The following is a 23,132-nucleotide window of genomic DNA, read 5'->3' on the forward strand; positions in this document are numbered from 1 at the left end:
AATATCACCAATGCTGATTCGTATGTACAGTCTATATAGAGGAAGTGGAAGTGCAAATAGCATGAGGAATTGGAAGAATCTAACATATTACCTGGAGTTGTTAGCAATTGTAGATTCCATTAACACAATGTCAGCTTCGCCGATTCGGCAAAGGCGGGAAATCCCAACAAAAAATAACCCTATATCAACTCCACCCTCAGCCTCAACTTTCAATCCCGAATTCTCCGCGTTGCATCTTCACCCGTCTTCACCCGCCACGTTCTCTTCTCTCTTCTCATATATATATTATACTGAGAAACCGCCACTTGTATATACCAAATCTGTTCCTCATCTACCAGTCTCACAACTCAGAGGCTTTAAACCACAATGCCACCGCCTCCTCCTCGCCGAAGTTCCTCCCGTAAGGGTGAGTATACAGCAGCAAATTCCCCTTGAGATATGCATAATATCTTCCGGGCATGAATGATCATTTGTACTCATGCGCCAAATGCCAATATGTCAATATGCCAATTGCGAATGAGTCCAAGTCTGACTCAATCGGACCACTGTAGGATCAATGGCTGATATGCCAACGGAGTTGCTGGACCAGCTCAAAACATTGGAGGAACTCTTTACGGTGGATCAGGCAAAACTAAAGAAGATCGTTGACCATTTTGTCAAGGAGTTAGAGAAGGGTGAGTTTGTTGCGCCCCCCCCCCCCCCCCCCCCCCCCCCCCCCTTTGCCTCGCACTTCCTAGGGAGGATGCGACAGAGAAGCGGGTTTGAGGAGCAGAAGAAACTATGCGCAATTGCCATTGCCATTGTGGGATTTTCATTAGAGATATATATCTGACGGTTAACCTAATTTAATGGATAAAAAGGCCTAAGTGTCGATGGAGGAAACATTGTGAGCTTACCCAAATGCTTTGTTGCTGCTGTGAACCTTTCTCGCATGCCTCCAGTTGGGGGTTACAAAATCATCCAGTCTTTTACTGACACAAACTTTCTTCAAGCCTATGAACGTAACATGGGTCTTGGGGTTCCCCACTGGCTATGAGCAAGGCACATACCTCTCCCTCGATATGGGCGGTACCAATCTACGAGTTTGTGAAATTCACCTCACCGAAGAGAAGGGCGAGTTCGATATCACACAATCCAAGTACCGAATACCCGATGAGCTGAAGAACGGAAGCTCAGAAGACCTCTGGGAGTATATTGCCGACTGCGTGCAGCAGTTCATCGAACATTACCATGAAGGCGATATATCCATCCCGGATTTCCCATTGGGCTTCACGTTCTCCTACCCCGCCACGCAGGATTATATTGATCATGGAGTCCTGCAGAGGTGGACCAAGGGCTTTGATATCGATGGGGTGGAGGGCCATGATGTTGTTCCAATGTTAGAAGCAGCATTGGCTAAGAAGGTACCTATAATTGGAGGGCCTCCTCTTTTCTTCCAATTCTATTTTAGCCAATGTCATCAAAGAGTATAAATCCAGATTGTTCCTAACAAAATTAACAGAACCTCCCAACTAAGATCACCGCTCTAATCAATGACACAACCGGCACTCTCATCGCCTCCGCTTATACCGATCCCGAGATGAGAATCGGTTGTATATTCGGCACTGGCGTCAACGCTGCTTACATGGAAAACGCCGGTTCCATCCCCAAAATTGCCCACTACAACTTACCCCCGGACACCCCTGTGGCCATCAACTGCGAATACGGCGCCTTCGACAACGATCACATCGTCCTCCCCCTAACCCAATACGACATCATAATCGACCGTGACTCACCCCGACCAGGCCAACAGGCCTTCGAAAAGATGACCGCAGGCCTCTACCTGGGCGAAATCTACCGCCTCGTCCTCCTCGACCTCATCGACAACAAGGACAACCTCATCTTCCCCAACCAAGACGTCTCCGGACTGCGCAAACCCTACTCCCTCGACTCCTCCTTCCTCTCCTACATCGAAGAAGACCCCTTCGAAAATCTCTCGGAGACTCGCGACCTCTTCCAGCGCAAGCTGGGCATCTACTCCTCCTCCTCTGAGCTGGAATTCTGCCGGCGCCTGGCGGAATTAATCGGCACTCGTGCCGCGCGCCTCTCCGTCTGCGGCGTTGCGGCCATCTGCAAGAAGAAAAATATCTCACATTGTCATGTCGGCGCGGACGGGTCGGTGTTTAACAAGTATCCTCATTTCAAAGCCAGGGGTGCCAAGGCGCTGAGGGAGATTCTGGACTGGCCGGATAATGAGCCTGATCGGATTGTGATGAGTGGAGCGGAGGATGGTTCCGGTGTTGGTGCGGCGTTGATTGCGGCGTTGACGCTTGAGAGGGTTAAGAAGGGCAATTTAGTGGGGATTCAGAATAAGGAGACGATAACGAAGTTTTGTTGAGGGGCGTTAGGGGTGGTTTGATGGGTTTGGGGTTTGAATATGGAGTAATAGTGGAGAAGAGGAGGGTTTAAAAACTAGAATAGCTTTGCATATACGTAACATAAAGAACCAGTCTCGGTCGCTCCCAATCCATTCTCCGTCCAGTTTCGTGCTTGAAAGTTTTAAATTATCATCTCTATATAAGCGTAGTTCTCTGGGAACCTTTCTCTGGGGTTCAATATTTTTTCATACGTCCTGTGATCCATGTCTATATCTTCCATCAGTGCTCCAACTCCTGCCTTGCTTCCCTCGTTTTATTTCCATACAGAAGAAAAGAAGAGGCCCTGGCATCGAAGACTCTTGTCCACATACGCGCGCGCGCGCATGCAGACAATACGAGCAACAGACCTAGCCATGAATCTCCCACAGTCGTATCTTCCCCTGCTCGTTCGCAACAGCCAACATATCCGAAGTGGGAGCAATTGCAACTGCAGAGATGCGTCCGAAAGGTGTGTTGGACGTCGGCCAATTCTTATACACAGTGCATGACGGGAGATGAACTATGTGCAGGTTGGAATTAGTAAACTGAAGTTTCACATGGAGCATAGAAATAAGGAGGGCGTGTGAAGGGGAACTGGGTATAGGTAAAGGAGATTTCATACTCAATCTCAACGCATCCTTCTTCCACCGACTAGCCATGACAAGCAACTGCCCATCTGCGGAAAACACAAGATGGCTCGTCGGCGTCGTTAGCTGATCAAGCATGCGCGTAGGTATAGGATTGCGCGGAATCCCATCCCGCCCTTCCTCGCCATCACCAACACCATCACCATGGGCATCCATCTCAATATTCTTCCCTTTTGCCTTCCTACCAACCTCCACCGCCGCCACAGCAGCCGCCCATGGCCTCCGATCATAAATATTCACAATCCCACTCGAACTCCCCACAGCCACCCACCTATCCCCACCAATCTGCGCCCTCCCCGATTTCCCACCCAGCGCAATAACCGTAGCCCCCACAGCACCCTCATCAACCCAGCGCGCAACAATCCGCTTCTGCCTCCCATCCCACTCGCTAACCTCTCCGTTCTTGCCAACAACGCACATTCCCTGCCCATCACTCCACCACGCAAAATCCGCCACGCCATTATGGCTGTCGACCCGCACCTGCGCAACCCACTGCAGCGTTGTGGTGCTGAGGATATTTACGATGCCGCCACCCTTGCGTGTGCTGCCGATAACCCCCATCCATCGACCGCATGGAGAGAGTTTGAAGCGTTCCATGGTCTTTTGCTCTTCTTTGCGGTCGGGGGGGCTGTTGATCTTTTCCACTTTTCCCGTGTCCAGGTCCCAGATGTGGAAGTAGCGGCGGCGGCCGGAGAAGTAGATTTGGTTTCCTGTGAGCGAGGAGAAGGTGCTTGTATGTAGCGGGGTGCGGCGGATGTGAAGGGAGGTGAGGAGGGGGTTTGGTGAGGCCGATTTGGGAGAGATGTGGTGTAGAAATAGGGTGGAGGCAGGGCCGGAGGAGAGGAGGAGGGGATAGTGTGGGTGGAAGGTGAGGGAGTCGACAGAAGACTAGGTTTTGGATTGATATGAGTAGAAAGATTCGGAAGACGGAAAATCAATCACTGTAAGCAAAGGGGGTAAAACTTACAGGTTGGCCCCGACCAACATCCTTCATCCGTTGTATGTCCAGCACCTCCTGGCGGAGTTTCCGCTTCCCGCCACTTTTTGCCGTATCCTCTCCTCTCGTAAGATTGCCAGCATTCTGCAGCAACCGTGCCAACGGCTGCAGAGACATCTCCTCCTCTTCATCCGTATCCATCTGGTCAGAACCGGAAACGATCTCTACATCGGACTGCTGAGCTCCCGTCTTCCGCCTCTTCGAACTTCTCCCACCCGTTGCGCTGGACGAATTCGCCCACGCGGGAGTAGGATGTAGCCGTTCAAACTGCTTACGCAGCCGCCGTATATACTCCGAGCCCGTAACAAGGACATCCGCTTCGGAAACCCGTAGCTTTCTCAGCCGATTTTTCCCAGCTAGAGAGATGGTGATTCGCTCATCGTCGCTATCCTCCCATGCGGCCGGGGGTTCATTTTCATGCTGGCCGTCTGCTGTATCCTGCGTGACATGAGACTGGACGTCATCGGCAACAGCGGAGCCAGAATCTAGGAAGAAGAGCTATCCAGATAGTAAATAATAAATATTAGCGCCAAAGAAAATTACCCATACTGAGAGCCAGAACCCGAATGATGGACATACATCCGCATCATCAACCCCTTCCAGGCCCTCCTCCTCCTCCCCTCCCTCTCCCTTTTCCTGTGCGCCTTCACTGCCACTACCCCCCGCAAGCACCAGCTCCATGCCCTCAGCATCGTGTTCCCTCAACGCATCATGGAACCCGTTCGCATCGCCGAAAAGCAATCGTTCCAGCTTCTCCTCCGTCTCGTCCTTAGGCATTGGTTCATCATGATCACTCCCGCTTTCACTGGCAAGATCGCCTTCTAGAGCGCCCTGGGTATCAATGAAAAAAGCTTCTTCCTTGGACTGTAATGTAGTGGCAGTTGAAGGCGCCTTTTTCTGCTTTAGGCGCACTTTTTGCATGGTGGGCATTGCGGGAGGTTGTAGGCTGGGAAGCGGGAGTAAATTAGGGTAAGGAAGATAATAGCCTAGTTATACTGTATGGAATAACAGGTAACTCCATCCATGGATAGCAGCGTGGGCACTCCTCTCTATTCAACAAGCAGCCCGGTTGCAAGTTTTCTGTCTTTGGTCGTTCTACCAAAAAAAAAAAATTAAAGCTTCGAATAAAAATGATGCCTGAGGCTGCATATTTTAGCGGGTGGAGATCATGTGATCCTTAACCTATTATTGGTTCCTTGAGCAGAAGCCGTGAATTTTCTCCCCGACGTGACTTTGAAGCATTATCAAAATAACATATACGAAAATGTTTTCGCTACAAATTCATAGACATGAATAAGATTAATATTGTGATAGCATTATACATAACCCCTATGGATTTCCTGACAAGGATCGACGCATCTACCTACATATGCATAGAATGATCAAGATCACCCCAGCCACAGATGACCAATCGAAGATATTCTCATAGTCAAACGGCTTGGGCATTAGAAAAGAGAGGGGGGGAACATAAGTAGAATCGTAGCTCAACAACAAGTTTCTGTCTATTTAATATAGTGCCGCAGGCGTATATATCACCAGATTAAAAGAAGAGGTAGAAAGAATAAATTGAACTTTAGAAAAAGAAAGCACGAGAAGAGAAAAATGCCTATCATCCACTGGGATATTAATACATGCACCTTGAAAACAATGTTGTAAAAACCAGAATGGGAGCTTAAAAAAAAAATGTACAATGCTGGGTATGTAAGTTGCATCGGAGCCCAAACCTGGCGTGGGAATGCGGAGGCCTTCCAAAGAAAATATCCGCAAACGAGATGGGAAATTGAAAAAGAAGACATAATAAAAGGAGAAGAAACCGAATGCTTTCGCCAACGCCATTCACCGGCTAAAAACGCGGACAGAGAGCAGAAATGAACAGTGCAATACAAGACGGAAACTAGTGTACCTCGAACGCAGGGAACGACTCATAAGCCTCTGTGGAGTCTCATGAAAAAGGGGTTCAAGAATAGTTGGCCGAGGGAGACGGTGGGAAAACGAGAGAGATATCCGCATCTCAATCGATCCATCAATCGATCACTTGCAGCGTCTTTCAGTCAGGTGTATATCCAGCCCAGAACCATCATTCAACGACACCATTATCATCATCATCGTCGTCGTCGTCACCACCACCACCAGATTCCAGCGTCCTCTTCACCCTCCCTTCATCATCATCGTCATCGGGAAACACCATATAATCCTCATCATTTAAGTCATCTCTATCAATCCCCGCCAACAACGCACTCCTTCTATGCCGATCATCACCTCGCACCACATCATCCAGACTATCATACCTACCAGCACCGCCAGCGCCGTCAACCCCACCAGCGCCATTCCCACTCCCACCGTCCTCATTATCATCCCCTTCCCCATCCTCCACCTTCTCACTCGGCTTCTTAATGAAGGTATCAATAATATAATACTGCACCGCATTCATAATGACCGGAAACAGCAACATGACGAAAAATATTTGCACAGCTGTATTCCCTTCCGTCCAGCGGAGGGCCCAGTCTCCCACCTTGACGATGAAGGGAAGCATATGGATGAGGATTATGACACAGGTTTTCATACAGAGCAGGCCGACGAAGTAGATCATGGACTGCTTGAACCACCATGTGGCACGGGGAGGGCTGCCGTAGTTGCCGGATTGGATGGATTCGGGGGGGTTGGCGAGTGGGGTGAAGAGGGCAGCGTGGTTGAGGACGCGGAGGATGAGTATTAGAATGGGAATGCCTAGGGTTGTCTGTCACAGTATAAAGAATACAGCGGTTAGTCAAATCCAAAATGCCGTACAATGACTGCTCTCTCAACCCTATCTCTGTGACCATATATATCTATATCTATATCTATATATATATATATCATATAGAAATACCAGTACAACGTACATCAATCCCCAAATTCAACAAATAATACGAGCACGGGTTCGGCTGGTACGTCGCAGTCACGGGTATCTGGCCCGCAGAGAACATCGACGCGAGCAGGTTGGCCAGATGCAGCATGGCAGAACCGAAGACTTGCTTGGACACGTCGAATGCCCATACTTTTATAGGGCGCTGGGGCCTTTCGCGCCAACGCTTATAGACCAGGGCGAGAAGGGCAAGAGCGCCCAGGGTGACTTGGACGAGGAGCGCGAAGGGGCCTAGGAGCTGGCATTCGCCGTTGTTGTCGTCGGAGGGGGTTGGGGGAGGGGAGGGGGAGGGGGAGGAGGTTGCAGCGGATACTGGTGAGGGACGCATGGTTTGTAGGAAGGATGGGGGGGATAGGGATGGAGATAGGGACAAAGAGGAGGAGGGCGAGAGGGGGAAGAGGGAGTGGGTTGTTGCGAGGGCAAGGGAGGTGATGGCATGTGAGGCTTGTAGATCTGTCATGGCTGGGTTTGTTGGAGGTCAGGAGATCGAGAGACCCTGTTACGTCTCGCGAGTGGGAGGATGTAACTGCCTGTGGATCGGAGGCATGTGTCGTGGTGGTTGGCTTGCTTATTTCCTCCTTCTTCGGCTTCCTCTCTTGTTGTTCGCAATTGTTATTAGAGAAATTTCGATGGTATTATAATATATACAATACTACATATCTGTCCGAGAGGTTGGGGAATTGTTGTAGAGGTTGTTAGTACGCCAGAGGGAACTCTTCGAGTCCGAGGCTAAATGGAGGACTAAGCAAAATAAATAACTAACTAGGTAGTTAAAGGAACGAAAGTTATGAAGCCGATGCTTTCATTGCTATCGAGTAAGCCTTCTGATCCGTTGTCTCGAGTTTTTTTGCCTGTTGTGGCGGTGTTTTGAGGTTGAGGTTGAGAAATCCGCAGAAGTTCGCGGGCAGTAACTATAAGCTAGGGCAACGTGGGGGTTAGCGGTGCCGGTCAGGTGACCCCCTTTCGCCCTGCCGCTGGGTGCGGCAAAAAGGAGGAAGTTTTCCTCAGAATTTACGCTACAACGGATAAATGTTAAAAATGTAGAATGGTTCCTAACTGTCATTTCCAAACAACAAAAGAACCACTTTTGCTGCAGGTGGCATTCAGAGAGCGGCGCAGTTGGACTGGGTTCAAAAGGAAAATGGGAGGCGAGGTTATAGCTACGGCGTGTCTAGCCATATTTTGCCATACTTCTTCCCTCCCAGTTGAGTCGTGCCACAATATATTACTTTCAAATTCAAATTGAGTGGGAAATGCCTATATGTATTTGCGTGATCATTCTGTTTAATCCTCCCCCCCACTCCTACGCCTATAACAATAACAATAACAGCAGAAGAAACAATACTAATCCCGAACATGAGTCAGACGTGACATCATTTAATATGCTGAGGAAATGAAAATGAAAAACATGGGCCAAAAAAAGGGCAGAGCAAGAACAGAAAGTATGAGATAGAGGAGACGATCTCAAAATATCCAATTATCTCCGTTCTCTGAAGCAGTCGATGAATGGACAGCCAAAGACAGGATTGGTACCAAGCAGTCTTAGCTCCCGCAACGTTTCGAAACTTCCAGTGCTAAACTCTTCGATAATATCCCCACGAGTGACATGTATGGTTGGAAGGATGACCCTCTTGCACTAGAAGAGCGGGATACACTTGAAAACGAGAAGAGGAAATGAGGATGCGTCAGGAAAAAGAGAAGGAAAGAAGAGAAGGAAAAGAAGAGAAGAAAGGGAAGTAAGAAGAAAAGGTAATAACAATGGGGAATTGAATAAATAACAAGAACGTAAAGTACATGAACAGAAAGAAAAGAAAGAAAAGAAGGGAGAAAAAAAAAAGAAGAAAACCAAAAATGATAAATATGAAAATCAGTCGATGCCGTGTTGCTGTTTAAGTCGTTCTAGGTTTTCTTGTCGTGCGGCCAGATCTTCTTTCGATCTGGCCATTTTCTCTGGTTGGTGGTATAGGACTATTAAGTTATGGACATGTTAGCAAAGCACCCTCCGATACAACCCCATTCCCATACCCAATACGCATCGCGAGATGGGTGTTTTATATATATATATATACTAACCAACAAGGTATCTATTCTGGAAGTTAAAGCCGTTCAATTTATCACAGGCCTGCTTTGCATCGATGACATCCTCGTAGACGACGAATGCGGTGCCCTTGGAGTTTGTGGCGATGCCCTGGCGTATTTGACTAGAATCCGTTTCCAAGAGGTATGGTTAATGAAGTGAAGAGTAGGTGAATAGCACAAGGCAAGAAAAACACTCCGCCTGGTAATAGCAATGTATGGATACACCACACCGCGCGAATGCATGTGATGGGGGAGGAAGCGAGAGAGTGAATGACCCTTACCGGATAGGCCCAAACTTCCCGAAAAGGTCAAACAGCTCCTCTGCGGTGACGTTGTAGCTATGTCAAATAAAAAGGCAGAATTAGATCTTCGTCTGGAGTTGTCGTTTAATCGCATGAAAGGGAAAAAAGTCAAGGCAAAATTATATGTTTGGCAGAGTTTATATTTGGCGGATGCGAGTTCTAAATTATTCTGCGAAGAGCGAGACTGAACTACACACCTGAGATTCTTCACGAAAAGGATCCTAGTTTGTTTTGGCGCAGCATATGAGCATCCAGCATTCACAAATTAGATAATTTATCTGGGCGAGGAACGAGGATATGTTGGTAGGTACCTGTTGGCTTCCGGGGCAAGCTTAGTGCTGCGGCTCATATCTCTTTGGGCGGAGTATGCGGCGATAAGGCTAGTAGCTTGAGAGTGAAGACGGCCACGGACGGGCGGGAGTATTGACCGGAGTGATGGATGATGGGGGAGATATTGCGGGAATGTTCAAAAGGAACGGAGTGGAATGGAGAAGTGAGGGGAGACGTGGTGGATGAGGCCACAAGCCGCTTTCGACAACCTTGGGCTGGATATAATGCGCGAGACCCGCCTTGCAAAAACGCACAAATTCAAGCTTGGCCGCTTTCGTCCAACTTAGCGTGGGATGGCTGTTATGCAGCGCACTAGTTCCTATACGGGCTAGTGGATCGTAAGCCGCTTGGAAGGGTTATGTAAGGCTATGTTAATAAAGTTAACTAACTAACTAAACGTTATAACTAGTTAACTAGGTAACTTTAACTAGTTAATTAGCTAGCCTCACTAATGAAATTCCCCACTGAGCCGATCAACTCCACCGAACCGATCACCAATCCACCAATAGCAAAGCTACTCACCTCGATTTTAACCCGGAATATCTTCACTCAGCGGCAAATAATTATATTAAATTAAATTACACTAGCGTGAGGGCATCTAGATTTGTACGCCTGAATGTGAAACAATTTTTGCATGAGTGTTTCAATGAAGCTCAGAAAATGAAAAAATACGCTCAGCTAGCTACTTTTCACTTGTCAAACCCTTTCTACATTGAATTCTGTGATTAAATCTTTAATGTTTTTGCTTCTCTTTCTCATTACAATAAACATATCCTGGTAATATCTTTATTATAGTGATATTGATCATGTTATATTTATAAATTTTAATAATTTAATTAAGAATTTTTTATTAATTTAAAACTTTTAAGTTTTTATTTTATAATAATTTTAAACATATTTATCTGTCAATAATTTATAGAGATTGTTAGTTGAAACCCCGAAATGATTATAAATTACTAGACTAATTAACAGTAGTTTAAATAATACAGAATAATTCTTCCTGATTAGAAACTTCTTTGCTAGGGGTAGCTAGCATATTGAAAAATATACTGGATGGAAAGGATTGAAATGAAAGCTGATCCGCTCATAGGTCCACTGTGTCTGTAGGATATAGTTACCAAGAACAGGTTACGTGATTGCTTGCTTGCTCATGACTAAATGAGTAACCACTTATTCAGAACAATCCAGTTTCTGGTCCCCCAAACAAACCCATGTACTTTGTGATCATTGTCTTGTCCAAATCGGACTCCACTCCTGCATGCATTGCATTGCATGCACAAAATGGTACCAAAAAATGAAATACTCAATCGACAACTAGTTCCCAGGTTTGCCTACAATCCGCTAATTCGTCATAGGCTCAGAGCCCCGGACCCAATGCACTATTTTTGGAGGGTTGACCCTATGCTATCCTCTGGCGTTGGACGGCTTCCATAGTTTAGACTCATTTCCTTGAGGAACCCTGTTTCCAGTGGCTCTGAAAAGCTCTCATTATTAATTTATATTCTCAGATCTTCACGAGCTTGAAGAATTTGAGTTTGAATTGCTCACTTGGTAGCTTACATCAATACTGGAAGTTAGCTCCCTGATCCAGAGCTCGTGAAGTCCCCTCTAGGCTAATGAAGGGCCTTGGTTATTATACCTTCAGATAACAACAACGTTTCTGCCCTCAAAGTCCAGAGGAGAGGAGCATCAGTGTGCACGCCCGAAGCCTCAAATTGAGAAACTTTTATCTGTTGAGATCAGTTTATTGAAGAGGAAAGGAAGCATGTATATATATGCGGGGGAACTCAGTCAGATTCACCTATTTTCGGCACTGAAAGGGGTTACATGGGATAGATATCCCGCTGCTGTGAATGCGCCTGATTAATTGAATGTCTTATTTATTTTCCATTGAGGGCCAATTCGCACGAGTCAGATAAAATTAATGGACAAATCATTTCTTTCCCATCAAACTCCCCGGCCTTGGAGAAGGTCGACTCGCAAAGCCTGCTGTGGTCCTTATTCCAGCAGCAGCAGCAGCAGCTTAGCAATGGACCGATGGCGGAGAATGCATTATAGCATAGAATATACGATTGAGAAAGAACCTGCTACTAGATAAGTTATCAAAATTAGCCTTTAGATAGAGGGCATCAACATTCCGATTCCAATAGACATGATCCAAGCACCTCCGAGGAGCTCCCTTCGAACACAACCCGGCAGCCTTCCACTTGCGTATTAGATGGCAGGTGAACCCCGATCCTATCGTTATTATCCGCGTCCGTGTCTGCGCAGCTATTGTTTCCTCTAGCGCATGGCCCTGGCTGGATGTTCTTGACAGGTTACGGATCTCATGCACCGCACATAATCCCATCTCCGATCTCCGCTACCATACACATACCGCTTCCACCGCTTTCGCTTTTCTATATCCATCCATATCCATTCCGAACCGTTTGGGTTCTTAATAGGCATTGTTTATGCCATGGAAGGGGGCTAGAAGGGAGAGGTGGTGGCAGAGCGGAGGGGGCAAAGCGGAGCCGACTTCCGTGGACAAGTTTTGGTTTGGCTAGAGCGGGGATACACTTGCGGCAGATAGCGGATAGCCTGGGTGGTTGCTTTGGATATATATCTCTCGTTGTCAAGGTTGCAGCAGCGACAGGTATGGGCTCTGTTCTTCTTCTGTGTGCCGATGTGAACAAAGCGACTGTGTGAGAGGAAGTAATGAGCAGTCACAGTATGGAGAGGTTTATTAGTAGGTAAATACGTAATAGAATTACTCAAGTATGTGCTCTGTAATTGCTACAGTATAGCAAATGTAAATAAATCAAGGCTGTCTCTCAGTTTGATATCAGAAGAATCTCAGAAGAACCTCAGAAGAATCTCGGCTGGAAAGACAAAGAGCTGAGTGTAAACGTAATACCCCATGATATACACATTTCGCAGCAAACCTACGTCCAATCATCTGTAATACCAATACCACGGCTGCGGCTCTTCCTCCTCTTCCTCTTTCGTCTTCGCCCTCCAGTTCCCCTCTCAACGACAACAACAATTCCCACCGAAACGCTCCCCCTTCGCCAATCGGAAAAGATCACCAATTCTCATCGCTTAGGCTTCCCTATGGCCGCCCTCCACGCTGACTGAGAGTTCTGTGCCGGAGTTGGTCCTAGTTACCCGCTCGCCGCTCCAATCCAGCCGCCCGTTGTTTCGCTTAGTCTCCCTCACTTCGCCCTCTGACTGCTCTCCAAGCATATCCCCTCATCCCAGTCACCCTCCTCTCCCTACCATCCTCCTCGTTGCCCTATCTCTGCATCCTCCTCCATCCTCCTCCTCTCTGACCCTTCAGGAATGCGTCGTCACGCATCACCCATCGTCCACTGTTAGACCTCTGTGGTCAACAATCACCCTTCCCCGCCTTTCCCTTTCCAACAAACGCGAAACTGTCCGCAACCCTTCCGCCCCCTTCCTTCGATCCATTCCGACGAGTCTGCCATCTCCAGCTAATAAAACTAGTCATGGCGAACTGCTCATCCTTCCGGAATCATTGCATGATGCGCCCATCAGATTACCACACGCCGTCCCCACCCAGAGATGCCGTCGAGTTGATCTCTCCGGCCCGAACTCCCGCCCATTCCCCCACGTCCCCCTCCTCCATCATCCGCAACGTCCCTTCCCGCGATGGCCAGCAACCCAGTTACGAACCATTTTTTGGTGTTCAGGAATCTTCAATAAAGCATGAGTGGAATAATCCTTTTCAGGATGGAAATAGAACGGGAAGTCAACATCCTCATAATCCCCAACCACAACCACATCAACAAGAGTATCACCACTACCGTGGTTCATCCACCAGCCATCCAACTGCAAACCCTGCGAACAAAATCGGGCAGAGATCCGGCTCAAACATCGATGCGCTGGCTACCATTGCCCTTGCGACAAGCCCTACCTTTGCGCCTCTTACATACGATGAACCTGCGTCTGCTGGCCTCGCCACCACCACCACCACCAAACACCATCAACCCTCTACTACCGACCAGTCCGAACGTCCATCCAAACGCGCTCGGTCGGAAAAAGCTTCATCTCCTTCATGGCTAACGAGGCCTGTGACAAGCCACATCTCGGCATTCGACAGCATGAAGACCGATGCGGAGTTGCTGCTCAACTTTGCGAGACCAAGCAACTTCCCCCGCTACCAAGATGGCCCAAAACCCCAACTCCAGCTGCAATCCGCGAACCAGCCGGCAAGACCGAATCGCCGAACTGCAGCAGTTCAATGGGCTACAGATCCTGCTGACTTGTGGGTGAAGAAATGGGACATTACTGCTGAGAATAAACCATCCTCCGCTTTCTTTGGGAGCAACCCTGGCGGGGCCCCTTCCCGTATTCGATCGAAGTCGGATGGCTCCGCTTTCATGGGAAGACCGGTGATGAATGGCTTTGTCTCCGGCTCTTCCCCGTTGCCCCCGTTGATGGGACATGCTCTTGAAGATGACCAGGTCGATCCGCGTGAGACTGTAGAGAAGCCTCACGGTACCATGCAAGCCAACCATCTAGATGTCCAGCAAAAGCCACCCACTCCATTCCAGCGTCGAAATAGCGTGCCTGCCTCTGATTTAAAAGCTGAGGACTCTGATAACGACAGCTCGAGTCAAGCAACCTGTGCTTCATGCAACCTCGACCGGATCGGATCCGATGGAGAGGACGAGGACTCCGTGACATGGATAAGTTGCGATGGATGTAATAAGTGGTTCCATATCGTGTGCGCCGGGTTTAAAAGTGACCGCGACACCAGAACGGTTGACAAGTTTATCTGTCGTACATGTCGACCTCTCCATGGACCCACAACTTTTGTACGCAAGTCTTCTCGGGCACGAACAGCTATCGACTATGCTGGCTTGAATCAAGGGTTCATAATGTCCTCGACGGAAACTCCGGAGCATCATTATATCCAGCCAATCAAAGATGGGAAGATCACGTTCTTGCCAGACAACTTTGCGCGCATACGTCCCGAGCTCGTCACTGCGGAGTATTTTGAGAAAGGTATTGGGATGACCGAGCCGATTGTCATACCGGCATCGTTCAATACACGCGCCTCTGTCCCTGGTTCTTCTGATTATATTCCGCCTGAAGTTGCCACTGAGGAGGAACTTGATGAAATCATAGATAACATGCCCGAGGATGACGATGATGGTAACTACACAGAAGTAATCGACTGCGGTCAGGACTTGTTGGACATGGTCATCCCCCAAGGTCTGACCGTTCGACATGTTGCTGAACTCTATGGACCGGAGGAGAGGGTCGAAGTGATCGATGTCAAATCGCAGCAAGGGGAGGACAAGAGATGGAACATGCAAAAGTGGGCGGATTACTATTATGATGATTCCGCATCCAAAATTGTTCGAAATGTTATCAGTCTCGAGGTGTCGAACAGCCCGCTGGGAAGACTCATTCGTCGACCCAAGATAGTCCGCGACCTTGATCTTCAGGATCATGTGTGGCCAGCCGAGCTACAGGCCATAGGCGATTTCCCCAAAGTACAATTCTACGTCTTAATGTCCGTTGCGGATTGCTACACTGACTTCCATATCGATTTTGGGGGTTCTTCGGTTTACTACCACATTCTCAAGGGAAGCAAAACATTCTTTTTCATTCCACCCAAGGATAAATACCTGAAAAAGTACGAAGAATGGTGCAACTCCGCTGCGCAGGATACTACGTTTCTTGGAAACCAGACTAAGGAATGTTATCGCGTCGATCTCTCAGCGGGCGACACGATGCTCATTCCTTCCGGTTGGATTCATGCCGTTTGGACTCCAGAAGATAGTCTCGTCATTGGCGGAAACTTTCTCACAAGAATGAACTACGGAATGCAAATCAAAGTCGCGAAGATTGAAAAGGACACCAAGGTACCTAAGAAATTCCGCTACCCGTTCTTCCAGAAGATCCTATGGTATGCTGCCATCAAATACCTGGAGGACGACCCGATCCCGCAATCGGTCCTGGAATCCTTCTCCCGTGACGAGAATTACCTCTTCTATCGCGAGTATCCGATTTACTATGAGTTCGGAGAACGCGGCAATACTGCTAAGCCAGGAACGGAGTATTATAACGCTCGATATTACTCTCAGGCTGAGCTAGACGGGCTGCCTGAACTGGCAAAATATCTCCTGAGAACTGCCTTGATTGCTGGCGGATACCAAGTTGATGGCGTTACGACTGAGACTAGGAATGCGGTTAGGAGATCCATTCCCAAGGGACAGGGAGATCCCGTTGATACGATTATGAAGTTTGGGATGTGGGTTGCATGGAAGCGCGGAAATGAGCCTGCCGCCAAGTGGACGCGCCCCGGTGCCATATCGTTTGACACCAAGGTTGATATGTCGGATAGGAAACCAGCTGGAAGACCAAGTCGACGCTCGCAGCGGAACATCGCTGCTGAAAGTCCGCAGCTCAACGCCAACGAAGCTAAAAATATGACAGATTCGCAAACCAGCGGTCGTCGTCTGTCAGATCTCTCATCAGAAAATACGAATAACGGTGTCATTTCCAGTACCAGCTCTAGTTCCACAACTGCGCCGTCGATGAGCGGAACGCCCGGTCCACCAAAAAGGAAAGCTTCACTTAGCAATGTGAAGGATGACATTAGCCAGTTGGCAAGTTCTTATTCTACTAATAATAGTAATAATAATATCAATAAGCCGCGCTTGATGCAGAAGCCGACGGGCCTGGGTCCGAAACGTGTTGCTTGTGACGCTTGTCGGAAACGGAGAATTCGCTGTCGACATAAGGATGAACAGATGCTTGTGGAGAGTTTTGTGCCTGTTACTGCTTCAATGTCGAGTAAGCAGCCTATCAATGGCAGAGTTATAACTACTGTCGCTGCTGCTGCTGCTGGAACATTCTCTGCGGTAAATGTGGATGGGATTAAGGAACGGCATGCTGCTGCTGTTGGTGATGCTGGTGCCACGGTGGGTGAGGATGCTTACGCAGCTGCTGCTTCTTCGACGAGCGGGTCACTGTTGATGACATCCCAGCCTAACGCGGGGAAAGTGAAGGGGTTTAGTTCGAATTCTTCTGGTGCTGGGAAGAAGAGGAGAAGTAAGGCTTGTGATGAGTGTAGGAAGAGCAAGGTTGGTTTTTGGTTTATCCCATCGTCTCGTCTCTTTCGTGCGATTTCGTTAATGATTTTATCATTCTTCTAACCATTGGTCGTTGCAGCGTCGGTGTATTCATGATGAGAATGGCCGGATAGATCCCGTCAAGGCTCAGGAACGTTCTAAACCTCGAGCAACGGCTTCAACGAAGCGTCCACCATTCAGTGAAGATAATCTATCCCCCTCTCTAACCAAGCGCCAAAAGCCGGAGTTCTACATTTCTGGCGAGGAACCTCCCCAGGCTCAACTTGACTTTGAGTCCGTTCGAACAGAGTTTCCCATGAACCGCATGAACGGAGAGAATGAGAAGCCAGTCGCTGTTATTCCAATGCAACAAGAAATTGGCCCAAGTCAAACGTCATACGCCTCACCACCAACCTTAAAGGCGGACCTCGTACCGGCTGCAGAACTCACGTCCATACCTACAACTGCGGCCCCAGCAAGCAGTCTTGTCTCCCCACCCACCTCGCTTGCAGATGATTTGGAGGTTGATCCCAACCAGACAGATGGCGAGGAAAAGGCTCCCAACGTTAAGAGCGAACAAGAACAGCAGAAGCAAAATGGTGAACGCTCCGTCATTGCCTACACATCCACCACTGCATCCCGCAACCCTACCCACCAACGTTGCGCAGTTTCTGATGCGGAGGCAGGTAGTTGCAAGACCGCAACAACACGAACCCTACCTACAGTAACAGTCACAACCGAACCTTCAGACCTGTCAGTAACACTCCCATCTTCATCTGCTACCTCCATCTCCACCGCCCTCAAAATGCCGTCTTTCACTACCTCTTCCCCTTCCACCTCTCGCTGGCCCTCATCACACAACCGCACAACCACCACTCCCCCATCATCCTCTTCCTTCAAGCACGAAAGGGAACAGAAACAGCACACTCCCGTTGTTGACAAGAAACGTGGTGTCGCTGTTGACGAAGGAAGCAACAATCCTCCTCCCAGCCCCAGGTCTCATCCAAACCAAAAACAAGACCAGGGCCAGAGTCAGAATCGTAGCCAACGAACCTCGCCGGCGTCTCCCCAACGTCATCGCAGCAAACTAACGAGTCGTGACCGCGGTAGCTTCTCAGACGCGGACGCAGACCCGGATACATTGCGGCTGATTAGGGAGATGCAGGAGCAAGATTTTGGGTTGAGGAAGAGGCCTGCCCGGACGTGAGTGGTGGGAATGAAAGGTGATTTGTTTTTAAAGAAAAAGACAACAGAAGAGAGATTTTGTAGTCTCTTTTACACCAAAATTATCTTGTTGCTGCAGTTCAGAACAATGACGACCCAGCACCATCATCACCGACCTTTTATTCCGATTTTGCTTGTCTTGTCCCTGTTCCCTTCTCATCCCTCCTATCCTCGCTTTACATATTCCATGACAAGTTTTCTTATTTTCCCTCCCCCCTTCTCCCCACCTCCTTCTCCCGTTTCGTTCTGATCTCTGGTTTATTTTACATTTTCCCTCTATTATCTCGTTCCCCCGAAGGGGATTTCTTATCTACTTACCCAGGTTGGGTCTGGAGGCGACTGGTGGACGGCGTTTTCATCTCTGGGGGGTTTTGCCCTTTTTTTCCTTCAGTACTACTTTCACCCATTTCTTTCATGAGTATTCCTGTCCTCCAGCTCTCCACAGTAGGCGTTTAACCGTTTTCATTTCTTACCCTTTTATCACTATTTCTATCTCATATATTCCCTCCCCATTTTATACAATATTATATGTCCCCGTTATACGGGCCTTCCGGTAGGCAATATGCAGGAGTTTCCTATATATTTTTCTTTTTTTTCTTTTTTTCTTTTCTTTTTTTTTGTATTTTTTGCTCCTTTCTTTTTTCATTACTATTATTATTACTTCCCTTTCTCTCTTTAAATCGTGAATGGGTCTACTCAAATCTCTTCCTATGCTTTTTATTCACTTGAATTTTTTTTTCTGGGGCTGCTATTTGTTGATTCTATAAAGTATGGCTCTGCGCGCTCATCTAGCAGCAATCTTTGCTTCCCTCGTTCTTTTTTAGAGGGTTATGAGGTGCTAAAGGAAGAAACACGCCGCGAGCTTTGATTCATCCTCTTTCTCTCCTTGTTTTTTTCCTTGAGATCTTTTCATCTCTCCCTGTCACTCTTATGCTTTATCTACTCCTCTGATGTTATGTATGCACCTATACATTCTATTTTTTCCCCTCCCAGATCGCATGCATATACATATGTATGTACATATCACGGCTCATGATACCTCCTCTCTTTCCTACGTGCTTCTCTTATATTTCTGTTCTGTCTTTTGTGAACTTTTTATGTATTCAAGAGGCAAAATGCAGTGGATACTTTAGAAGCTATATCCACATTCTCTTCTCTAAACCAATTATCACCTGTATATGCAAATATCCCTCGTTGGGATCAGTACCGGCAAGACGCCTAAAGACGGACAAACAAGGGTATAGTATAAGAACACATTGCTGGAAGGGAGAAAAACAAAACTCTGCTCGCCACCCTTGAGGTCCAAAAAATGAAAAGGAACGAAAGAAAAACAATAACCAAATCAACGATTGTTGTAAGTTCACAATAGCGCCAATACCAAGAAAGAAAGGGGAAAAAAAGGGGGTGGGGGCGGGGAGGATGTAGGAAAAGGGGGGAAACCAAACTAATCCCCAAAACCCCCTTTTCATACCATTATCTTCTCATCCCTAAAAATCCGATGCGCATCCTCTTCACTAATCATCTCTCCTTCCCCAACATTAACCCACCGTTTCGGTCTCATACTATCCCCGATCCAATTCCGAATAACGCACGAATCCGTCGGACCGCCCTGACAAACCGTTTTTCGGCCAAGGTTTTTGAACCGCGGACCCCAGGGTCCGCTCACATAGTGGTATTGGCCGGCAAATCTGTACTGCCGCTCGTCGCTAAGGGGATAGTATTTGTCGCCCCAGTGGCCGGCGAAGTAGAACCATTCTGTTGGTGAGTGGGGTGTGATGTTTGCGGCACGGAGGATGTCGTTGGTGAAGTCGTATGTGTAGCCGTGGTAGTTCATGGTGGGGTCCCACAGGGGGCCGCGGTCGGTTACGTCGCGTAGGAGGCCCCAGGGGAGAATGTAGGCATGCGTGCCTGGGGTGGCGTACAAGGCGTGGGTTCCTGTTGCGGAGTATATCACTGGCTAGGAGGGGTGTGAGTCAAATTGAATTACTTTAGTTATCTCTCGGGGTTCTGTTTGCAGGGAGAAAGCCTACTCTTTTCCCAACTTTCTCCACCGCTTCATAGATATATGCCTCTCCAAACGAATGTTCGCTGAGGAATATTGCCTTTGGTTTTCCATTTTGGAATCGAACCAGAGAATGTTCCCAATCGCCAACGTGGTTCCCGAAACGGATATTGAGAACGGCGTTACCCAGATTGAAGCTGTAAAAGTAGAACCAGAATGCATCCACAACGCCGTTGCCTTTATCCACGACGATTAAAACTGCAGGGGCATTGCTGTAGCCAGATTTGTTGTTCTTCACTTCGCGTGGGCTTCGTTCGTTAAATCGTCCAGCCACAAACCCCTCCCCTTCAGAAGTCTCCGTCGTAACAGGCTGTCCAGGAGAACCAGGGTCTGTTCTATCGCAACTTTCACATCGGGAACTGCCATCTCCCGCATCATACCAGTCTTCCATATCGTCGAGCGGAAGGTCATCCAGCGCTCCATGAACTCCACCATCCCACTCCAATTCATCCCCCAAGTCAACAACAGCTTTTGGGATATTTGCCTTCCCCTCCAGCCAAGTCGGCCGACCCTCAACATTGTCATTGCTGGTCAAGAAAACATATCTCCCCTGTTGCCACTTATTCAATTCATCAAGGTTGGAGAGGGTAGAGTGCTCTTCCTGAGATTTAATTGGAGTATAGTTCAATTGTGGTGTGACGTGATGTAAATGTTCCGCAATATCTGTAGGCCAAAACTGTTCACCAGAAAAAAGATGAACCAGAGGTGCATATTCCAGAACGTAATCGGGTATCAAGCGTAATCGACGTTCATCATCCGCCCAATCCCCGGGGCTAGTTTTGTTTCCACTTGACCATGCGTATTCCCAATCCCGGCTGCCATCATCATCATCAACCTGTGGTATCTGACCATCGTGTCTAAATTTGCGATGTCCAAAACGGCCCTTCACCCCATGGTAGTGAGCAACGCCACAGAGACCGAGCCAGCTGCATGCTTTACGATCCCACCAAGAATTGGAAGTCGCAAGCCAATGCTTTTCCTCTCTACCCTCATCAGACCAAGCGAATGCAGAAGGGTTAAGAGCCCTGGCCAGACCGTTCATAGATACATATGTGATTAAAGATGATAGAACGGTGAGGACAGCGCGGGATTTTGCCTTCATTTGCTGGCAGATCGAAAGGTCCGACTGCGTCCACGGTTCACCGGGAAGCTGAGCGACCAACACGGTGTCAATATCGGGAAGGTTTCCGGGTGCACCATCAGTAGGATTTCCGTGTTCCGCTTCTAACCCGGATTCTGGGACAATAATTGTGGGGGCTTCGTCTTCATCCTCGTCTGGATTGTCTATATAAGAAGCAAATGATGTCGAGGCGAGCAAAGGATGTTGGTCAAGCGGCGAAAGCGAGGGTGTAGGGGGAAGGAGCGGCAGGTGGGAGCCATGGCCAAGAGGCGGCTGGAGGGCCACTGTTTAACGGTGTGAGCGACGGAAATACGAGAGAAACAACGTACTGATCCTGAGAAATGTGAAAGGAAAAGACACAAATATATATATATGTATGTATGTATACACACAAAAACACCGCAGGAAGCATGGCTGATTTCCCATATGGTTCGTTTTGATGACTGACGGGAACGCATAGATACAAGCCCTACGAGCCCTATAAGCCGATTCCCGGGACCCCGTGTGAAGATTCAAAACGAGCAATCAAATAATAGTCAAACGGTGCAGCGGTGGAGAATAAAATCAGAAGATATCCCTGTCAAACGGCATGTTCGGCCACACACAAGGGCCAGTCAGAAGTTCGGACCGGCAGCAGGCGGAACTCAGGAGTTCGGTCCATCTATGGCGTCATGCAGAGAGAGGACAGTTGTGACGGAATCCAGGGCCAACGAAGACCGAGATATAGCCTATTAATGGCCTGTTTGACATTACTTCTATAGACTGAGGGGGTGCTTGTCATAGGGTCCGCCATCCCCATCGCCATCCCAAGTTTGGAGATCAATCAACAAGAAACGGTGCGGGAAGGGGAGAACTGGCTGGCCATTCCAAGAAATTTAAATCTAAAGACAATACCTACTCTTGACTTGATAGCTGCAGCTGTTAAGCTAGAGATGCGAACGCTGACTTGGAGCTGTAGTGGCAGCTATAATCTCAGAGCAGCATTAGCTGAAGGGGTCTCGTCACGAAAACGCGAGCTGATGGGAGATCCTTCGTCCAGAAAGTTGCGGTAGTTAAGCTTACCTGCAGTAAGCACTCGACTCTGGCCGGATAGTTAATTTTTGCCGTTTAAGTCGCAGGAAAAGAAGTCCTTTGGCAGCAGCCTACGGACCATTTCACTCCTTGCGAATGGGAACAGCCAGGGGATCCAGCAACAGAGAATAGGGGGAAGTTTGGTCTTGACTCTTGAATGCGCCCTTACGTGTCTCAGAGTTAAGGTAGACGGTGGATAACGCGGATAACGCATTGTGGTTGGCTGCTTGGTTGCTCAGTTGTTGCAGGTCGCGCAAAAGTTGGGTGGTTGGGAATGATGGCAATGATGACGCTGACTCTCTGTTTCAGGTTCCGTCCGTCCAATGGCTGAGCTCGAAGGCACATACAAGTTCAGTCATAACAAGGTCACACTCACTCACTGACATAACTCTGCAACTGTAAAAGTAAGCTGTGCTCTCTCTATTCTTAGCAAGAACATAAATAACTTTTAGAAATTACTTTTTTTCTGTGGGCTTTTGAATACCAGAGTGGATTTCCCGCCTTGATTATTTTATTATTTTTACTACAGATAACTGACCAGTTCGTCAGTGAAATTTCCGGTGGTTTTGTTCATAAGTGGGAGGCGTCTCTCCTTAGCAAGTCTCAAGCCCCTGCTCCAACACTCTTCTATCTACGGAGTACTTCTGTACATATTCATTGTTTAGCTGCTCTCTCTCTGTCCTTTGGGCCTTTGTTCTTTTGCGGGGTGGTCATATATTATACATCCATGCATACTACAAGACGTGATCTGTACAGTGCACGGTTCAGGTACACACTATATAGGGCCTTAGATCAGACAAAAACTTGGGACATGGTGTGAGGAGGCTGTCAGTGGGCACTGGACTGTGCAAAACAGCCCCTACAGCCCTTCCTCTCCCCGGTCGGACATTTAATCTCCCATTCCCAGATTT

General features: G+C 48.1%; 6 protein-coding genes across 6 annotated transcripts; 2 read left to right on the forward strand and 4 right to left on the reverse strand.

The window, feature by feature from the left end:
* Positions 1–556: 556 nt before the first annotated feature.
* PADG_03813 (hexokinase) lies at positions 557–2,377 on the forward strand (the record flags this gene model as incomplete). The annotated part of the gene is made up of 4 exons (XM_010760889.1): positions 557–674; positions 861–886; positions 993–1,403; positions 1,502–2,377. 4 exons carry the CDS (start codon positions 557–559, stop codon positions 2,375–2,377), a joined length of 1,431 nt encoding a protein of 476 aa, XP_010759191.1.
* A 387-nt stretch (positions 2,378–2,764) lies between these two features.
* Positions 2,765–4,970, reverse strand: PADG_03814 (uncharacterized protein; the record flags this gene model as incomplete). Its single annotated transcript, XM_010760890.1, has 3 exons — positions 2,765–3,931; positions 4,011–4,538; positions 4,620–4,970. The coding sequence occupies 3 exons, from the start codon at positions 4,968–4,970 to the stop codon at positions 2,765–2,767; spliced, it is 2,046 nt and encodes a 681-aa protein (XP_010759192.1).
* A 1,147-nt stretch (positions 4,971–6,117) lies between these two features.
* Positions 6,118–7,405, reverse strand: PADG_03815 (uncharacterized protein; the record flags this gene model as incomplete). Its single annotated transcript, XM_010760891.1, has 2 exons — positions 6,118–6,777; positions 6,923–7,405. The coding sequence occupies 2 exons, from the start codon at positions 7,403–7,405 to the stop codon at positions 6,118–6,120; spliced, it is 1,143 nt and encodes a 380-aa protein (XP_010759193.1).
* A 1,407-nt stretch (positions 7,406–8,812) lies between these two features.
* PADG_03816 (uncharacterized protein) lies at positions 8,813–9,675 on the reverse strand (the record flags this gene model as incomplete). The annotated part of the gene is made up of 5 exons (XM_010761310.1): positions 8,813–8,913; positions 9,019–9,146; positions 9,306–9,362; positions 9,524–9,547; positions 9,638–9,675. The coding sequence occupies 5 exons, from the start codon at positions 9,673–9,675 to the stop codon at positions 8,813–8,815; spliced, it is 348 nt and encodes a 115-aa protein (XP_010759612.1).
* A 3,469-nt stretch (positions 9,676–13,144) lies between these two features.
* PADG_03818 ([Histone H3]-lysine-36 demethylase) lies at positions 13,145–17,951 on the forward strand (the record flags this gene model as incomplete). The annotated part of the gene is made up of 2 exons (XM_010760892.1): positions 13,145–16,756; positions 16,845–17,951. The coding sequence occupies 2 exons, from the start codon at positions 13,145–13,147 to the stop codon at positions 17,949–17,951; spliced, it is 4,719 nt and encodes a 1,572-aa protein (XP_010759194.1).
* Positions 17,952–19,433: 1,482 nt separating this feature from the next.
* PADG_03819 (uncharacterized protein) lies at positions 19,434–21,608 on the reverse strand (the record flags this gene model as incomplete). The annotated part of the gene is made up of 3 exons (XM_010760893.1): positions 19,434–19,925; positions 19,999–21,434; positions 21,551–21,608. The coding sequence occupies 3 exons, from the start codon at positions 21,606–21,608 to the stop codon at positions 19,434–19,436; spliced, it is 1,986 nt and encodes a 661-aa protein (XP_010759195.1).
* Between the last annotated feature and the right edge of the window lie 1,524 nt (positions 21,609–23,132).

The sequence above is a fragment of the Paracoccidioides brasiliensis genome (assembly GCF_000150735.1).
Source record: "Paracoccidioides brasiliensis Pb18 unplaced genomic scaffold supercont2.4, whole genome shotgun sequence".
Lineage (NCBI taxonomy): Eukaryota > Fungi > Ascomycota > Eurotiomycetes > Onygenales > Ajellomycetaceae > Paracoccidioides > Paracoccidioides brasiliensis.